Source organism: Nelusetta ayraudi, unplaced genomic scaffold, assembly GCF_046127955.1.
Source record: "Nelusetta ayraudi isolate G7.1 ecotype Tasmania unplaced genomic scaffold, CSIRO-AGI_Nayr_v1 ptg000135l, whole genome shotgun sequence".
In the NCBI taxonomy this organism is placed as follows: Eukaryota; Metazoa; Chordata; class Actinopteri; order Tetraodontiformes; family Monacanthidae; genus Nelusetta; species Nelusetta ayraudi.
In genome coordinates, this window is record NW_027466185.1 from 4,797,496 (window position 1) to 4,814,093 (window position 16,598).

General features: G+C 43.7%; 1 protein-coding gene across 1 annotated transcript; it reads right to left on the reverse strand.

The window, feature by feature from the left end:
* Nucleotides 1-1,330: 1,330 nt before the first annotated feature.
* Nucleotides 1,331-16,370, reverse strand: cmah (cytidine monophospho-N-acetylneuraminic acid hydroxylase). The gene is made up of 14 exons (XM_076011457.1): nucleotides 16,165-16,370; nucleotides 15,988-16,079; nucleotides 9,099-9,208; nucleotides 8,127-8,317; nucleotides 6,513-6,593; nucleotides 6,368-6,434; nucleotides 6,216-6,297; nucleotides 5,998-6,135; nucleotides 5,684-5,819; nucleotides 5,433-5,576; nucleotides 3,998-4,172; nucleotides 2,220-2,336; nucleotides 1,836-1,951; nucleotides 1,331-1,586 (listed from the first exon to the last, which is right to left on the reverse strand). Exons 1-14 carry the CDS (start codon nucleotides 16,368-16,370, stop codon nucleotides 1,436-1,438), a joined length of 1,806 nt encoding a protein of 601 aa, XP_075867572.1. The 3' UTR covers nucleotides 1,331-1,435.
* Nucleotides 16,371-16,598: the final 228 nt, after the last annotated feature.

The following is a 16,598-nucleotide window of genomic DNA, read 5'->3' on the forward strand; positions in this document are numbered from 1 at the left end:
TTTTTTTTATTTATATATATATTTTTTGCCTGAGTATTCTGTCAGGGATGTTATTTCTCCAATGTGGCAAAATGTAATTTCGGCCAAAAGAATAGACAACTGAGTAGATTGCATACAGGCATGAAAGGCGTGGTCCAAATGATAAGCACAGACGCGGGGGGGAATGTTTGGTAGAATGCATTTTATTCAAAAAGCCCCTATACAATAAGTGCAACTTGAAGGGATTTTACCATTTAGCGATGGAAATTGAGTGCAATTGCAGCTCTTAAAAACAAGTATTGAAAATGGCACAGCTCAGTGCAGTTCAGCAGCCAAAATACAAATACAAAAGTAAAAATCCCAAGTAAAAATAAGGTTTTTAATCTGAATTAATGACAGTATTTATTAAAAGGCATATGGTGATCATTTGATATTTGGCTTATTATCTTCTCCTACATATCGGTAGCACCTTGTTAGTACTGCGTACCTAACAATTAGGGATGTTCAGCCTTGGGATGAAATCTCAGAATGGATGAAGTTGCTGCACCAGCTGATTATCTATTTGCATTAACAATGGTGAGTGTACATCTTGGCACCAAAGAACATGAAAATAATAATGAAATGCTTCATGAGAACTGACAGCTCAAACCCAAAGCTTTAGAGGCTACACTCAAACTTAGCATACGATGCAACGCACCCAAAATCTTGCTCACCAAGATTTCCAAGATCCAACAGAAAGCAATTTAACTAGCTGTAGGATTCAATTCCCAATCCTGTGTCTCACAATATGATTATTTTGAAGTGCAACATTCACAAAGTCATGTAAACCTATCCAGCGAGTGAATGCATGAGTGTGACAAAAGTGCATTCATTCATTGAGTGTGTGGTCATAAATGCCACCTCCTCAGCAAACAGGGCATTTGGCACACATTCAGATTGATTTCATGGAATTAGTGTGCTAGCAAGCTAATGTTTGCATCTGCCTCCTAACCAAAGCATCCTCAGCAAGAGCAGGACATTCATATAACAGACGTTAAAAATGCAGCGTATCCATACATTGTAAAATGAATAATTGAATACATTTTGTCACTGTCAGGCGTGTTGATTTTGTGCGCTGGCCCGCCTAGGTTCACCAATGGGTGGCACTGTGGTTTGTGGTAGGGCACAAGTATTGCATACAGAAATCAACAGAACTGACTGCCACAAATTGAAATTAAAAGCAAACACAGGTGAGGGCTTGGTTTATGTAAAATAATCAGATTATAGAGATTCCACACTTTGAGGCACAGCTAAATGTCTTTATCAACATCTTGCTTTTAGCAACACCGTCATGCTTGCTTCCTATTTTATCACTTTTCCATTTGCTAACACTACAATCATTGGGTCCTGAACAATTGATTCATTCTATTACAATCATTGAAATTCCCAAAAAACAAAAACAAAGGAAAACCTTTTCTCACAAGACAACACAGAAGCTCCAGAATTTCTGCTCCTGCTGTGGTGTTTCAGGCTTCTGGACGGCCTCTTGCTCCTCCTCCTGCTGCTGAAGGAACTGCTCCCAGTTCGCTCTGATGAGTGGCAGCTCGATCTGGAAGTGATTCCAGAATCTGAACAGCAAAAAGAAAGATGAATGCTTTAAAATATCTACAATATGTAGGCATCAATCAACGAGGTTGTAGAAAAAATTATAATGCAACATTTTTCAAGTGTTGCCATGTAAACACAATTGAGGTTACATCCAACTTGTTTCCATCGACTTGTTGCTTTTATGCTATTTCCTTGGGACGAAGGCAGGGAGACACTTTTGACAAGTTGAGGCAATTTATCAACAACCGTGGATTTCTCTTTTTCCGTACCTGTGGTGGTAGACGTCTGGGTCTCGACTGATGCGGTTCTGGAAGCCAATGTACAGGTCATCCCAGAGACGACCGTGCAGAACCACATACCTCATCACCCCAATCCTGTTTTTAATCTGAAGGGAGGACACAAACAAACAAACAAACAAACAAACAAACAAGCAAACAAACAAACAAAGCTTCAGTTTGGTCAGATTCCTGGCTTCCGTCGTACCATGAAGAAATGACTTTGTAAAGCCCTGAAAACAACACCAAATGGTTATTTTGTGTAACAGACGGGTCATAACAGGAGGGGAGGGGTTTCTTAGAACGATGTCCCTGAAGCAAACAAGCATCACACTTTCGCAAGATGTGAGCAGCAAGTGTTCCTCTCTTGTGCCTCACCTCCAAGTAGGAGTGCTCTCTGTCAGGCCGCTCAGAGGGGAACGATAGATCCAGAAAGTCCACCAAGTAGTCGTAGCCATCAGCAATGGCTTCAAAGTCGTCGTCTGTCTCGATAACCTCCAGGATCCAGAGTCACATTTCATCAAACAGACGACCCAAATTATAGTTTGCACAATAAATGAGGAAAAGGACAAAAATAAATCAATCAATAAATCAATGTTTACAATCTATGAAGAGCTATAGACACCAACTTGGGAAAAAAGGTTTCGGAAAGAAAGCAGCCAGGGGAAATCAATAAAAGCTGGAAAAGGAGTTAAGAGGCAAGAAGAGGAAAAAAGAGTGTGGTAGAAGCTTCGACATTTTAACTTTGTGCTTCAGGTGTTCAAGTTAATTCACCATACAGAGGGTGGAAGGGAAGATGACCGCGAATGCATGAGAAGTTTGGCTCATCTGTTTGCAAATTATTCCTAATTGGATACTTGGACACTTGTCTGCAAAGGGCTGGAAAGTCCAAGAAGAAGCCGGTTGATAACTGCAATGCTAATTGTGGCAAACTGAACTCGCTAAAGGACCTAATCCACAAGCATTACACTCACCCACACACTCTGCGGTTCACGTTCCTTACGTATAGTTTCTGGCATGAAAGCCATTTCACAGTTGAACCAAAAAATGTAAGACTATTAGTCACACAATGAATATATGAATAAGTATTCACTTGTCACGCACTCGTCAAACCTGGTTATCAAGTTGTCATTTTGATACCTATGCAAATCTACTTATTTAGTTCTGGAGGACTTTATAACAATAACAGCAGAATCCCAAAAGTCACCAGCAAATACTAAAGGCTTTTTACACACCACCATCATTTTTTTTTTTTTTGACTCATCCCAATTTGCTGCAACATTGTTTGCATCTTAAATCTGGGAGAACAAGAAGATCCAACGACAAGGGAAAAAAAAGAAGCTGGCCGTACACTACAAGATCACATTGGGTATAGAGCAGGAATACTTCACCTCTCCTCAAAAGGCTTAAAACCTTACAGAAGAAAGGGCGCAGTAACAACTGATACTTAGAGATTGTTCACTGCAGTGAGACAAACGTTTAGCCAGTGCGCACAATCCTTTGAGAATATCCAGCTAGGTTAACCCACGTGATATTAGATACTATATTACACTATAGATACTATATTAGATAGTACACAAGATACACAAACATCTTGTTCATAGGCATTTACATGGTAATGGTTTAACTTTAGTCACACACCTACCCATCATGATTAGATGTTGTGTTCATCCGCTGAGCAAAGCTTTGCAGTAGCCGTCACGATTGACCGTGATCAGTAAAATTACACGGCTGCATTTTACAAGCTGGCGCACAGATTCCAAATGCCTATGCCTTTTCATCAAGTTGAAAAAAAAGGAACTTATTTTCAATGAAAAGGAAAATGAAAACAAGTCCTTAATATTTGACCACAATGCATTGAAGTCCAAGGTCTTTCGCTTTGAACTGACTGAAGGTCTTATTCTGAAGGTTCTCCCCACTATCCTGACAGAAGCCCATCCGGCTCAGAGCTCCTTTTAAACGTCTCTTAATAGTGGGAAATGCTGGGGGGGAGGGGGGGGGGGTATAGTAAGTGGGGGTGGTGTTTGGCATGCAACAGAACCCAGAGTCGGAGAATTTTTAGTAGTCGGCTACGGCTTGCGAAGGTTTATGCATGAAGGAAAGCCAGAGTGTTAGCCACAGACAGAAAGAGGATCTCGATGGTCAAGTATATTTACCCGCACCACTAGGTTGTAGTTTTGAAAGCCTGCCCAGGTGTAATAAAACTGGATCCAGCTCGGATGTTTAAATATCTCACTGCTGATGGCGCTGCTCAGCTCTTCCACATACAAGTCGAAATCCCAATTGTCCTTGTAGATTTTTGCACAGGAGGGGGGACCGACGATGGCCTTACTATTTGTTGTGTGTTATGATAAAGGACATATATTCACAGAATGAGATTACAATTGTGATTTTGCAGGGCTTTAATTAATCATCTGGATATTGTATCCAAAACAAGGCAGCAAAGAAGATACAGAGGCAACTCTACGTGTCCCGCTGGCTGCTGTTGAATGTTGGATTATATTGGTTAAAAAAATGATCTGAATGACTCTTTATTGCTATTGCTATTATTATTGCTATTGCTTATGCTGCATATTGAGTCCAAACTTTCATTAAGATAATGTTGTTCAAGTGACTATCAGCTGTGATGCACCTGCAGGTAATCCTTTTAGGCAACTCCAAAACTGTCTCTGCCTTTAAAGACAGAGACAAGTAGCACATCACTGGGGTCTTTTACACCAACATGGAGAGCTTTAAATTTCTTAATCGTGACCATTCACGGGAGGTAATCATAGGTACTTGCATCTCCCCTCTGCAGTAAAAGTAAAGACTGCACTGCTACTCTGGTGATGAAAAACCATGCTGTTGCAAATGCACATTTCAAACAGAAGTTAAGTATCTTCCATTTTCACTTGAGTACAATTTACATCCCGTTATCATCACTCATAAAAGGTACCTAAAACTTTAAATTTGTCAGACAAACATTGCGCTGCTACATTAGCAACAACACCAACAACTAAAAACCTGTCCGCATATCCTGTATGGAAGTATTGTCTTCTCTAAATGTGTGTGGACACTGTATTTATCTCTTCCAGAACTAGCTTTAGCCACTACATTTCTTTGTTAGAAAGAGATGAGACTAAAACCGTGCCAGTAGTCACAGCAGTCACTATATCAACTTCTGTAACCTGCACAGATCTTCAAGGGTTAAAGTTGCCTCAAAGGATTAAGCAGTAGCATTGTGGGTGTGTCAAGTCAGGAATTTAAATTGGGCATTTTAACTCCTGTCCAGTACTGTTTGAGTACTTTGTTCAGTTTGTTCCACCGCTCAAATGCAGACTGCAATTTTCAAACTATTACTCCAGAAATTGGACATGATGTACTTCAAAATATCACTTACACAAATACATTCATGGGGGTAATATTACACTTTTGTCAATAAATCTTGACATATATTACGCACTGCACCTTTTACAGTCTGATGGAACACTGAAATGGGCATTTGGCATTTTATGATCCGAGCCATTACTAACTTGTTGACTTTATGTCAAGGTGGGAATAATACAGAAAGATACACGTACAGTCGAGAGTACTGGTTCACGTATGACTAACCTGTTGGTGGGGTCCGTCAAGGCGAGGCCAAGGTCCAGCACTGAGCCAGGCTGAGGCGTCCAGGTCACCACATCTGATGTCAGAGTGTTGATGAGGGCATTCAGGTCCTCTGCATGGTTTTTGATATTGGTTTTCCTAATGTACCTGCAGCGCACCCAGAGAATACGTGCTCTGATTAGAGGCCCTTTCACTATCAAAAGAACATAGAAAGACTTTATCGGTGAGTCTATTTCCATGAACTTTTACTCGACCTGTCTGAGGGATGAGCCTCGACAAAATAGCCCGCGAATGGGCAGTAGATCCTCGGCCGAAGTGTCTTCACCAGCTGAGCTTTGTAATTAAGCAGCTTCTTCCTCTCGTTCCTGATAAAGTTTGCCTTCCAGGAATCTGATACAGGACAAATGGACGGCCAATACATCAACAGCATCCATTATCCACAGGTAGTGGATGTTTGTCGCAAGAATTATTCATTTATTTGTTTTTTTTAATCTGAAGAGGACAGGCAGTCAAAAGTGAGATGCCTTCAGGAACAGCACGGAGGAACTGGCCCTACTGTCAATCTCACCACTATATTTCCCTCCACTGAAGGTCACGGGGAACCCGGATGCTCCCCCGGCAAAGTCGCTCATCATCAGGTCCACGTTCTCCGGAAGCCTTCCCCCGTTGGGTCTGGTGCAATCCACCGTGTTCAGGATCATGTGACCTGCAAAAGCACATGCTAACTCCCACTGCAAATCTGTAGGTGGTAATCTAGCTGCAGCACCGAGCAGGACGAGACTGTACCTTTGTACTCAACGATGATGCAGGTGTCCATTTCTGGATGGACACCGTCCATCAGGATCATGAATCTGAGATGCTCATCAACCTGGAACATTGCAAACCATATCAACACTATTTCTCTGCAATTAGACAAATTGAAAGCAGCAGTGACTTACATATTTCCAGACACCGAAAGGAACCACGTTGATGTTGGTCAGCTTAATCTGGCTTTGTTCAAGGTACCTTGAAAGCAAAAAAAGTGGAATTGTTTCATTACTCTTCTAACGACTGAAGTAATTAAACATGTGCTCCTCAACAAACCAAAACACGGCTCTGGAAGTGTCGCCAACATAAATGGGGACATCTGGTCTCCTCTCTGCCAGGACCCTCAGTGTAGGATAACTGAAAGAATCACAAAACAGCTGTTTGTCTCGGCCTCATAAAACCATCTATGACTTTTATCCAAATGGATTTTGTAGCAAGACTTTTGTATGGACAAACCTGCCTCTAACACAGAACCACTTACATATTCTGGCAGGGTTCTGTGTCAGACGCAGGTCTGTCACTGGTAGTCGTCCCCTCAGAAACAAGACATAGTAACAGAGAAGTGAGCCTCCGAATTTAGGGTTACACCAGTTGTATCTAGCATCATTTTAGCTAAAACACACACAATTTCCATGTGTTTTGGGGACTTGAGATGCGTTTGGCTGTTACTTCTCGCTACTCCACCTACAACTCCAACCTGTCACCTGCAGAAGTTCTCCGACGACTCAGCCATTGTTGGCTGTATATCAGAGGGGGACGAGCAGGAGTACAGAGGAGTCATCTTGGAATTGGTTGACTGGTGTGAGCAGAACCACCTGCTGCTCAACACGAATAAGACACAGGAGCTTGCTGTTGATTTCCGTCGAACCACCCAAACTCACACGGCCGTGAACATCCAGGGCTCGGACATCGAGATAGTGGACTCATTCAAGTACCTGGGTGTTCATATGAACAATAAACTGGACTGCTCCTCAAATACCACAGTGATCTACAAGAAGGGCCAGAGTCGCCTCCACCTGCTGAGGAGACTGAGGTCCTTCTGGGTCAGCGGGGCCCTTCTCCGGACTTTTCCTGACACTGTGGTGGCCTCTGCAGTGTGCTATGCCATCCTGTGCTGGGGGAGTAAAGTCACAGGCAGGGACAGGAGGAAACTGGATTGACTGGTGAGGAGAGCCAGTTCTGTCCTGGACTGTCTACTGGAGAGCTCCTTGAGCTCCAGACTGCTGCATCTTCAGTGCAAGAGGGAGCGCTACCACAGGTCATTCCTGCCTGCAGCCATCAGGCTGTACAACTGCACTCAGTAAAATCTCCTTCTCACACTCTTACGTTTTATGAAGGTGCAATAAAACATTTCTGTCAATATTGTATACATAACTTGAAAAATAATGCAACTGCCAATATAATGTGAATATCTTGGTTGTTCCCTCTTAGACGATAAATATTTATATTTATTTATTTTTTCTTTATTCATTTTTACTCAATATGATCTCCATTCCTTTCGACTGTATTGTTACGGTAATTATGCAAATTTAGCCAATGTGGGATTAATAAAGGCTTCTTTTTCTTCTTCTTATAACAGTGGGGGGAACTGTTCTGATGAGCAGGACCACAACACAACACACAAACATGCACTTATGGTCAGTCAGGCTTTGTAAACAAGAGGACAGAAAGGGCTCGAAATCAACAGACAGGGAAAGCGATGTGATGTGATAAAATAACACCACTAAAGCTTTAACGTCCCAACATTTTATGACCTCACGTCTGATGATGAAAAACGCGTATTGCACCTTTAACTTCATACTATTGGCTGAGTCCTGGCAAATGCCGGGTCAGTTCAGGTAAACTTCAGGGACATTTCTCTCAAGGAAGATGTCAAGAGGCTACACCGACCTGAGGTGGTCGGAGTGCATGTGGCTAATGTAGATGAGATCAGCGGCGCACATCCTGTCCAGCGAGTCGCCGGGAGGCTCGTGGAGGAGCCACCAGCCTCTAGCAAACGCAGGACCTTGTAGCCACGGGTCAAACATGAAGCGTCTCGGTCCCAGCTGCAGCTCCATGCAGGCATGGGTCATGTAAGTTACCTGGGAGGGAAGTGTTAGCGTGGAATGGAACGGGTTGCACACGTCACAGTCTTCCTGTACTGTTCCTCTACTTCTGGACTATCATTGAACTACATCGCTGATAGCTATGCTAACTTGCACTATGAGAGCCTGCTGTTAAGATGTTAATGTGAAAATGTGTCTCATGATTTTTCCACACATTAAGTGGCAGGGGTGTCTAACCTCCACTGTGCTCTTTAATGTGAAGGTCCACATTTTTGAAGGGGCCTCAGCTTCCCACATGCTGTCTATTATATACTTGCATATGAAATATACTGTAAATATATTCCATGGATAAGTACACCGTGGAATTTTGTATGTCAGGTTATATTAGGTGAACGTGATCTTAAGCCACTCTTGTGTCATAGGAGTTTAATGGTTACAACCAAAATACCATTCTCACCCTACAGAATAAAAAAATATTATTAGAATTGTGACATCAAATTTTGTTGAAAAAACTTGACACTAAATCCTATTGAACACATAGTTAATGTGATATATCTGTTTTTGCTTTGGTTTTGTTTTTTAATTTGGTTCAGCCCGAATTCCCAGGATGTTACACAGGAAGAGCTTCACAGGGAACAAATAAAATGTAATGTTTGGGGAGGAGCACAGTGGACTCTTTCACATGCTGGTAAAAGGACAATACAGCTACAACTGGTATTTATCTCTTAGAGACCGGTAGGACAAAACCAAGACTGCACTGGCTTTCCCAGTTAAAAGAAAATCATGGTTTCAAAAGCATGTAATACAGTCAACATACTTGAACTTCTCCTTCCTGCAGCTCCAGAGGTTGTCGAGGGTCAGCCAGCCAGGGATCGCTGGGGCTCAACTCAACCAGCTGAAGCCCCCCATCATCCAAAACCTCAACCTCTATGTTGTGAGAGGGAAATTAAAATGTTTCATGAAATATTTTAAGCAGCTCGATGCATGTGAAACATAAATAGTGAATCAAATACAAATGCAAATACATGGCAGTAACTCATTTTTTTTTCTCATGCATTTAGGAAGAAAAACAGAGAACATATCCAGTCAGAGACCGTTGTTTGAAGGGAAATGGCTTATTGATGTGGAATGGGCCAACTTGTTGGAGACCAACAGGAAAGGCCACTTTCAGATATCAGTGCAGAGGAGCAGAAGGACAGAAATAATTACTACATCTTTTTACAAGCCTCATGGAACACTGGAATATTTCCCCATTTCTGAGTGTTGAAGGACTGGGATGAACAGCTTCAGCCGGTGACAAAGCAACTAGTCAGTGTGGTTTCTTGCACTGTGCAATTCTTTATGTGACTTTGTATGATGGCAAAAGTGCTTTGCTATTCACTGATGAAGCTTTTACGAAGCTATGTTCCTGCTGACTGTATTCACAGAGTTTTCTCTGGAAAAACTCGAGTGGCTTGTTAACGTGGCTGGGGTGTCTTGTTTCCAAGGGTGAGATTCACAAAGAATGGAGCGGGGCGGTAAATTGCGGTGCTTTTTGGGGCAACTTTGTGGCCGTAATCTCTGCCACTTTTGCGTCGTATCCTCAAAGATTTTTGTGTTAATGAATGCAGAACGGCCAAAAATGCGGCACCTGAGGAGTCAGAAGCACAACATTCATCTCTGTCATTGCGCTCTAGTAACCTGACCGCAATTTTTGCGATGGATCATCAGATCAATCGCCAGAAGTTGAATTTCTGACGGAATACTTTATTTTTGTTGTTGTGAAACACCATGCACAATGGCTTTCTCCCCAATTCACGCCAAGAAAGAGACAGTCGCACATGTCTCTCCAAACATCTCTAAAGCCCTGCACCAGTGATGGAGGATGACACACATAAATCACACGAAGCAGCAGGAGCAGTGCGGCAGCAGCCTTTTAGTGAGGGCAGGAACAATAATACCATTGCGTCCAGACGTGATTCACAGTACACATATCATCATCATCATCATCATCACATACATTCAGAGGTGAAGGTGCTATACAGCTCATCTGACCACGCAATCATCTCCTTTGACTCAAGCCCAACCACCCCATCGTCCAATGGGGCCACCATGGTGCAGTCCTTCATCACGCAAGCTAGCACCTTGAACGCACCAATTAACGAACGCAGGCCCATCACAGTCTTGGGTGGGGGTCACACCGCCAGAGCAGAGATGCGGTGAGGGCTTACCCGTGTTTTACCCTGGCGCCAGACCCGACCTAGGATGGAGGTTTGTACAGGGGCAACAGTGATCTTGGTGGCGGACAGGTTCAAACACCTGTGTTGTAGGGCTGAGAGAACCCGCCTCCAGACAGCAAGCAAGTCCTTGGGAGGACCTGCTCCACAATACAGGTTGTCAGATACTTTGGCCACATGGCCCTGTTCAAGGAGGTCCCCAAAGACCTTGCATGTCAACTCCCCCAGCGCTGTCGGACCCTGGCATACCCATGGCGCTCTGCACGTACATACACCATCCTTGAAGGGCGTGTCTACTGGAAGTGTGTCCGTGTCTCACCCACAACCTTCAAGAGGGATGAGCCATCCACTTTGAATGCGGATTGTGTACTTTCTGTGACCGTAACGCCCAGCCTGGTTGCACATGATGCTTTGATCATGTTGTCTGTAACTCCACTCTCAACAGTAAGATGCACGGGGCAGTGGCCGTGGAATGCATCCAGGTAGGGGGACTGTTTGACGAGTACACGTTTTATGCCACTAGACTGCAGTCTCCTCACTACTGCACTCACCAGGGTCAATCACCTGCTCACCCACCACGTGGCGCAACCTAGCCATGAACGTCTTGTCTTGTTGGGGTAGAAACGTGCATTTAATTAAAAAGTGGTTATCAGGTCTGCCGGCACATTTGCATCCGGGACATGACTTCCTCTGATGAGCAGGCGGAGTCGGCAGGTCGGCATATATGAGGCAGAGCCGTTGGAGGACAACAAAGTGATGATGTTAACTCTTCATCCTCAGTCACAGCCGCTCCTATGTGAGTTACGCCAGAATCTTAGCGTGGCAGGTTGTCGACAGTAAAGACCATTAGGCGATGATGCAAATCCTCTGGTCTCTCATCAGGTTCTTGTCTGATAGCAGCAAAGTCAATAAAGTGAGCCCCAGTGCACTGAAAGCCATAATGTAAATGAATAGCTTGCCATATGTTGTCAATGGATGTGGAGTTCCTGACAATACTGTGGTGAGAGATGACTGGACAGTAATTAGCAATTTGTCCCAGCGTGAGCTCTACCATGGCAGCTTTATGTTCTTTAGTGTGGCTTTGGCCAGCGGGAACTGTGTCAGCATCATCTATGAATCCGTAGCACGGAGACGTCTTGGATTTCTTTTGTACAGTGTGGACAGTAGATTCTGACTTCAGTTCTCGAAAGAATTAACAGTCTCAATCTTGGTCAAACACCATTGCTTCAGCGCCCTGTGTGAATTAGCAATGCTGTCTGCTTAGCTTAGCATCAGCTCCACTGCGTCTGATTGCAGACTTCACTACACTCTGATGTCCCTGGCAGGGTAATTAGCGATGTGGCGTCGGCCGTGGATAATTTCCCCGGGTCATAGGTACGAGAAGCGCTGCCACCACGCCAGTGAGGGAGGACAACACACATAAGTCACATCAGTGGCAGACTCAGCAAATTGGGGGCCTAAAGCAAACATAGGCAGGGGCCCTCTTCTTCTGTTCTTTTAACACAAAAGCTGGAAAGGCCGCCTCAAAGGCACCTATGATTATACAACCTCATAATAAAAAGTACAGGTAGAACAGAATGAGATACTAAAGTTTCAGTCATAACACTGGTTCATATCAAAATGCCCCATATTTATTAAAAGAAAATGCAGACTTACTTAAGTGCAAGAAAGAAAGAAAGAGAAACAGGGAGAGTTTATGTACACGGAGAGAGAGAGACTGTGCGTGTGTGTGAGATTGTATTAATGAAATGGTTGGTAACTATTTACATATATTGTGAAGTGATAAAGCCGAGAGCTGAGAGGGAGTAAATAAAAGCACATATAATACTATATTGGGGATGCTCATGGGGATGCTCAGGTCCTACTTGTTGATGAACCGTCTCACAAACATCTCAGACTCAGTCTTCACATGCTGTTCTTCATTTGCTTTGCTGTAAACAAGCCAGGACCTATTGATCTTCTCTCCATTCTTCATGAATATATAGAAGTTACTACATGTGAACCTCCGACTGTCTGCGTTTTTAGGGAAGTCAGTTTCTATTTGAACAGGTCCTCTCCTAACTATCGTGCATCACTGATATTTTTTGGCCACAGTGCCGGGTCATCATCCAGTCCTAATTCATTCACACTTTGGCCAGACGGAGGGCTGTTTGGCCACGGACTCACCAAATTTTCATTTTGAGCATCACGGCTTTGCTCCTCCACCACGTGCTCGTGGCACTTGGTTCTGCTGCAACTTGTTGAGCTAGCCCGCTGGAACTCGGCTCCAAGTCTGCCAACTCTGCCGTAATCTCTGGCCCCTGCTGCTGCTCGTTGACATTTTTTTCAAGCTGTTTTGTCACAGAGACCGTAAAAAATATGACACTTTTGGTAGTGTCGCGATGTATTTGTTTTTTTGTGTGTCTTCTCTTTTTTTTCCGTTTCTCTGACCCGCTTTGATAGCTCCGCTTCATCTTTGCATCCTCCAGCCGGCGCGAGCACGGTTGCTCTCGTTTATAAACAAACCCACATGACTTGTGCGAGGGAAAGGAGGGGGCTGGTGTAGGTACAGAATTGCTGTGTCTCAATTCAGGTTCTGCGTCCTTGAAGTGCGCATTTTGAAAAGAAGTTGCGTCATAGCACTGCGCGAAGGCTTGTCCCAATTCCCGAGGGTGCTTAGGACGCTCAAAATGCGCACTCGGAAATACGCACTTGTTTTAGCCGATTCCAAGGATGCACCGCTACTATCCTTCGCATACTTGGGTATCCCATGATGCTTTGCGTGCTGCTGCAAAGCATCGTGGGATCCTGGGAAGTCAGCTGAAATTAGCGGCATGTTCTGGTTAAGACACGACATATAAATCTAAATATTGAAGTTTCACATAAAGTATCCAGTTTTTAACGTAGGATTTTATTTATTTGATCATCCAACGGCATCGTTAGATGGTGAACCAATGGTTACCTGGAGGCGGGGTTTGGTCCGAGTGTCCTCCGTCTGAAGGAAGCGATCTTAGACTTCCCAGCCTAGAAGGACGGACCAAACCCCGCCTCCCCGGTCACCACTCGGGACGGTCTAGCCTGCGGCGTATTTCCTCGTTTCGTCACCGCCGTTCCCTCCGGCTGGCCAACCCCGGAAGTGACGTTTTTATAGTATCAAGCTAACCATTGGTTCGCCATCTAACGATGGCGTTGAGTGTTCAAATAAATAAAAACACGATGTTAAAACTGAATATTCTATGTGAAATTTAATACTTAAATTTATACGAAGTGTCTTTGCCAGTAGATGCCGCTAATTTCAGCTGACTTCCCAGGATCCCGCGATGCTTTGCAGCCGCACGCAAAGCATCGTGGGATACATAAGTGCGCGAAGGATAGTAGCGGTGCATCCTTGGAATCGGCTAAAACGAGTGCGTATTTCCGAGTACGCATTTTGAGCGTCCTAAGCACCCTCGGGAAGCACCTGGGTTTGGCTGGTGCTGCTTACGTCTGTCAAAATAAGTGTGGACGTTAGCGTCTTCGTGGTCTTTGTGGTCTTTGTGGATCGTGTGTTTTGAATAAAGCATATTTGCATCGAAGACGGTGTCATTTAGCATGAAATGAGCCATTTAAATATATTCAAATAAGTCTGACGCAGCCCTGCTGCTACCTGCGTCTCAACGCATTTTCCACTTTGCCTGCCTTCTGTGGATAGGACTGCACTGTTCATGGTCCTGTTTGCATGGATTTTCTGCCGAGCAATCGCTTTGTTGGCCCCAAGCATCTTTTTAATTTGTTGGGTCTCATACTGTCAGCTGTCAGAGTTTTCAGACATAAAATTCGCACAGGTCGCTACCCATCTCCCGCCACATTCACTGTGAACCCAAGAGCAACACAGGCTTTGTCATATTTTCTTGTTTTGGCTTCTGGTTGATTACCAGCAGCTGAGCTCTTTGTCTTGTTTGTTTTGAGAAGCATTGCCTGTTTTTCTTGCATCTCTGTCAATTATTTGTACCTGAACAGCGTTTTTTTTCTTTTTTTTTTAATTAGGTACACACTGGCAAGACTTTATGTTAATTGTTCTGCCATAAAAAAAAAGTTCTGACGTCAAATATTAGTTCCCCTGGGGGCCCCCTGCCACCCACCTTCCCCAACGTTTCGTTCCCTCCTCAAGAGTCAGTGAATAAATGAGTAATTAATGAAATGAAGAAATGTTTTATTCAGTAGCCTGACTGTTGCCAGATTAGGAGACAGGACCCATGACGTCCAGATAAATAGACTTTCTGCAAAGCAACAAGTCTGGTCTTTTGTTAACCACTGAACACAGTCGTAGAAGGAAGGAAACAGCTACAGTTCCACTTAATGTCTCAGCACCTCTCTCGAATTGGAAATGTTAATTGTTCGCAGGTGTAGATCGGGCCAAATGATGAGCACTCCAGTCACCTGTGTACAAGATAAATGATACATCGCCGACCCCAAATGCAAAATATTGCATGGAGAGAACTGCTCACTCACGCACTCAAAGCAGTTTGCAGCTTTGCAGCAGTTTATTTTGTTAATGTGAAGGATTTGTTTGAGGGTTTTTTCCCCCTTTAAATTGCCTTGGATTTAACTACAAAGCACATGTGCAAGCATGCTGTACTGCCACAAAGGCAGGCCTATTTTTGTTGGAGCAACAAATGCATGGTGACTATTTGCATGTTTTTTTTTTAATTAAGTTTTTGGCTGCTAGCATTGAGTTGGTAGATTTATGTTTTAATTGAATCCAATGACAGTCTGTTTTCTGGCAAAGGCATGTGTGTTACGCAACACTTTTTTTTTTTTTTTTAAAGAAGAAGACAGAATTGAGTCTCTCTTTCATTCGTTATGTGCAGTCAGGACCTTGCCACTAGTCGCACATTGGATCACAACTCAAAGGGAACTCAGCATTTGTCCGCAAACAATTTGCTGTAACAAGATCACAACAATAGGAAGATTTGGTTTGAAGTTCAGATGTTTTTGTGGCAATTGCGGTAACAGAATGTTCTTGTCTGAATGTCTGTGGACGGTAACTCCCCTTGGACCTCGGATGATAATTGCTTCCTCGCAACAACAGCAAGACTGCAGCGTACAGTTACTTTAAAAAAAAAAAAGATTTTGAGAATACTTTTAACATGGTGAAAAGTTATGGTCTGGGCAAGTAAGGCAAGTTACAGAGTCACTGCAATGATGTTTTAGGAAGCAGCAGGTAGATTATGACTCAAGTTGCAAAAGATAACTTATCATACTCTCTCAATTTCAGTACTTTCTATTTTTTGTTGTGATAAATATGTGACTTAGAGATGAAAACGTTTAACAATCTTTGCTGACTCTTTCATCTATCATTTTTTGGAGGAAGATAAGGTGGCGGTAGTGTCTGTGTACTGCACTCTGGGGGTCCACCACGCTTAAACACCACACCTAGAGATGAACCCTGTTGTCATGCACCGCTGAACATTGCAAACAGGCTGCACTGTTTTTCAATACTTTGCAATTGAGGCTGGAGGCAGAACTCACCGAGCTCGTCCTGCGAGAAGCTGTCCGGTGGATTCACGTACTTCATGGTAGAAGCGTTCAGCTTCCAGTTGTGCTTGGTGCACCTCACTATCCTGTGGGAAGGAGAGATGGAAGCTCTGGGAGCTACTTGAAAGACACACGTTCACCAGGCCGGTGCTTCGGTTCGGGCGACCTCACCTGCCTGCCAGGTCTTCGACGTCTCTGACGAATAACCCGCCCTGGTGTTTACATTGGTTCCTGCACGCTTTGAACTCATCGCCACTCTTGTAAATGATGTAACACTTGCCATCCACCGGGTTCTTCTTAAAGTTGACTCCCTCTTTGAGTGAGTCCACCACTTCGGCATTCAGCGTCAGTATCACCTGCGACCTCTGGCGGTCCATTTTACCTGAAATTGGACATCATCTCAATTATGCTTTAAGGAATTTCCATTCAGAAAAATCAAGGACTGAATCTTAGAGTGTTGTGAGGGCTGAAAGGCACCACCGCCCAGTGGGAATGACTCAAGCACTAACATTAAGTGACAAGATTTCATACAATGTTCTGCCAGGAATTCAGTCAGACAGGTCAAAAGTGATGGACACGAAAAAAAGATTTTTGTTTTTGTTTAC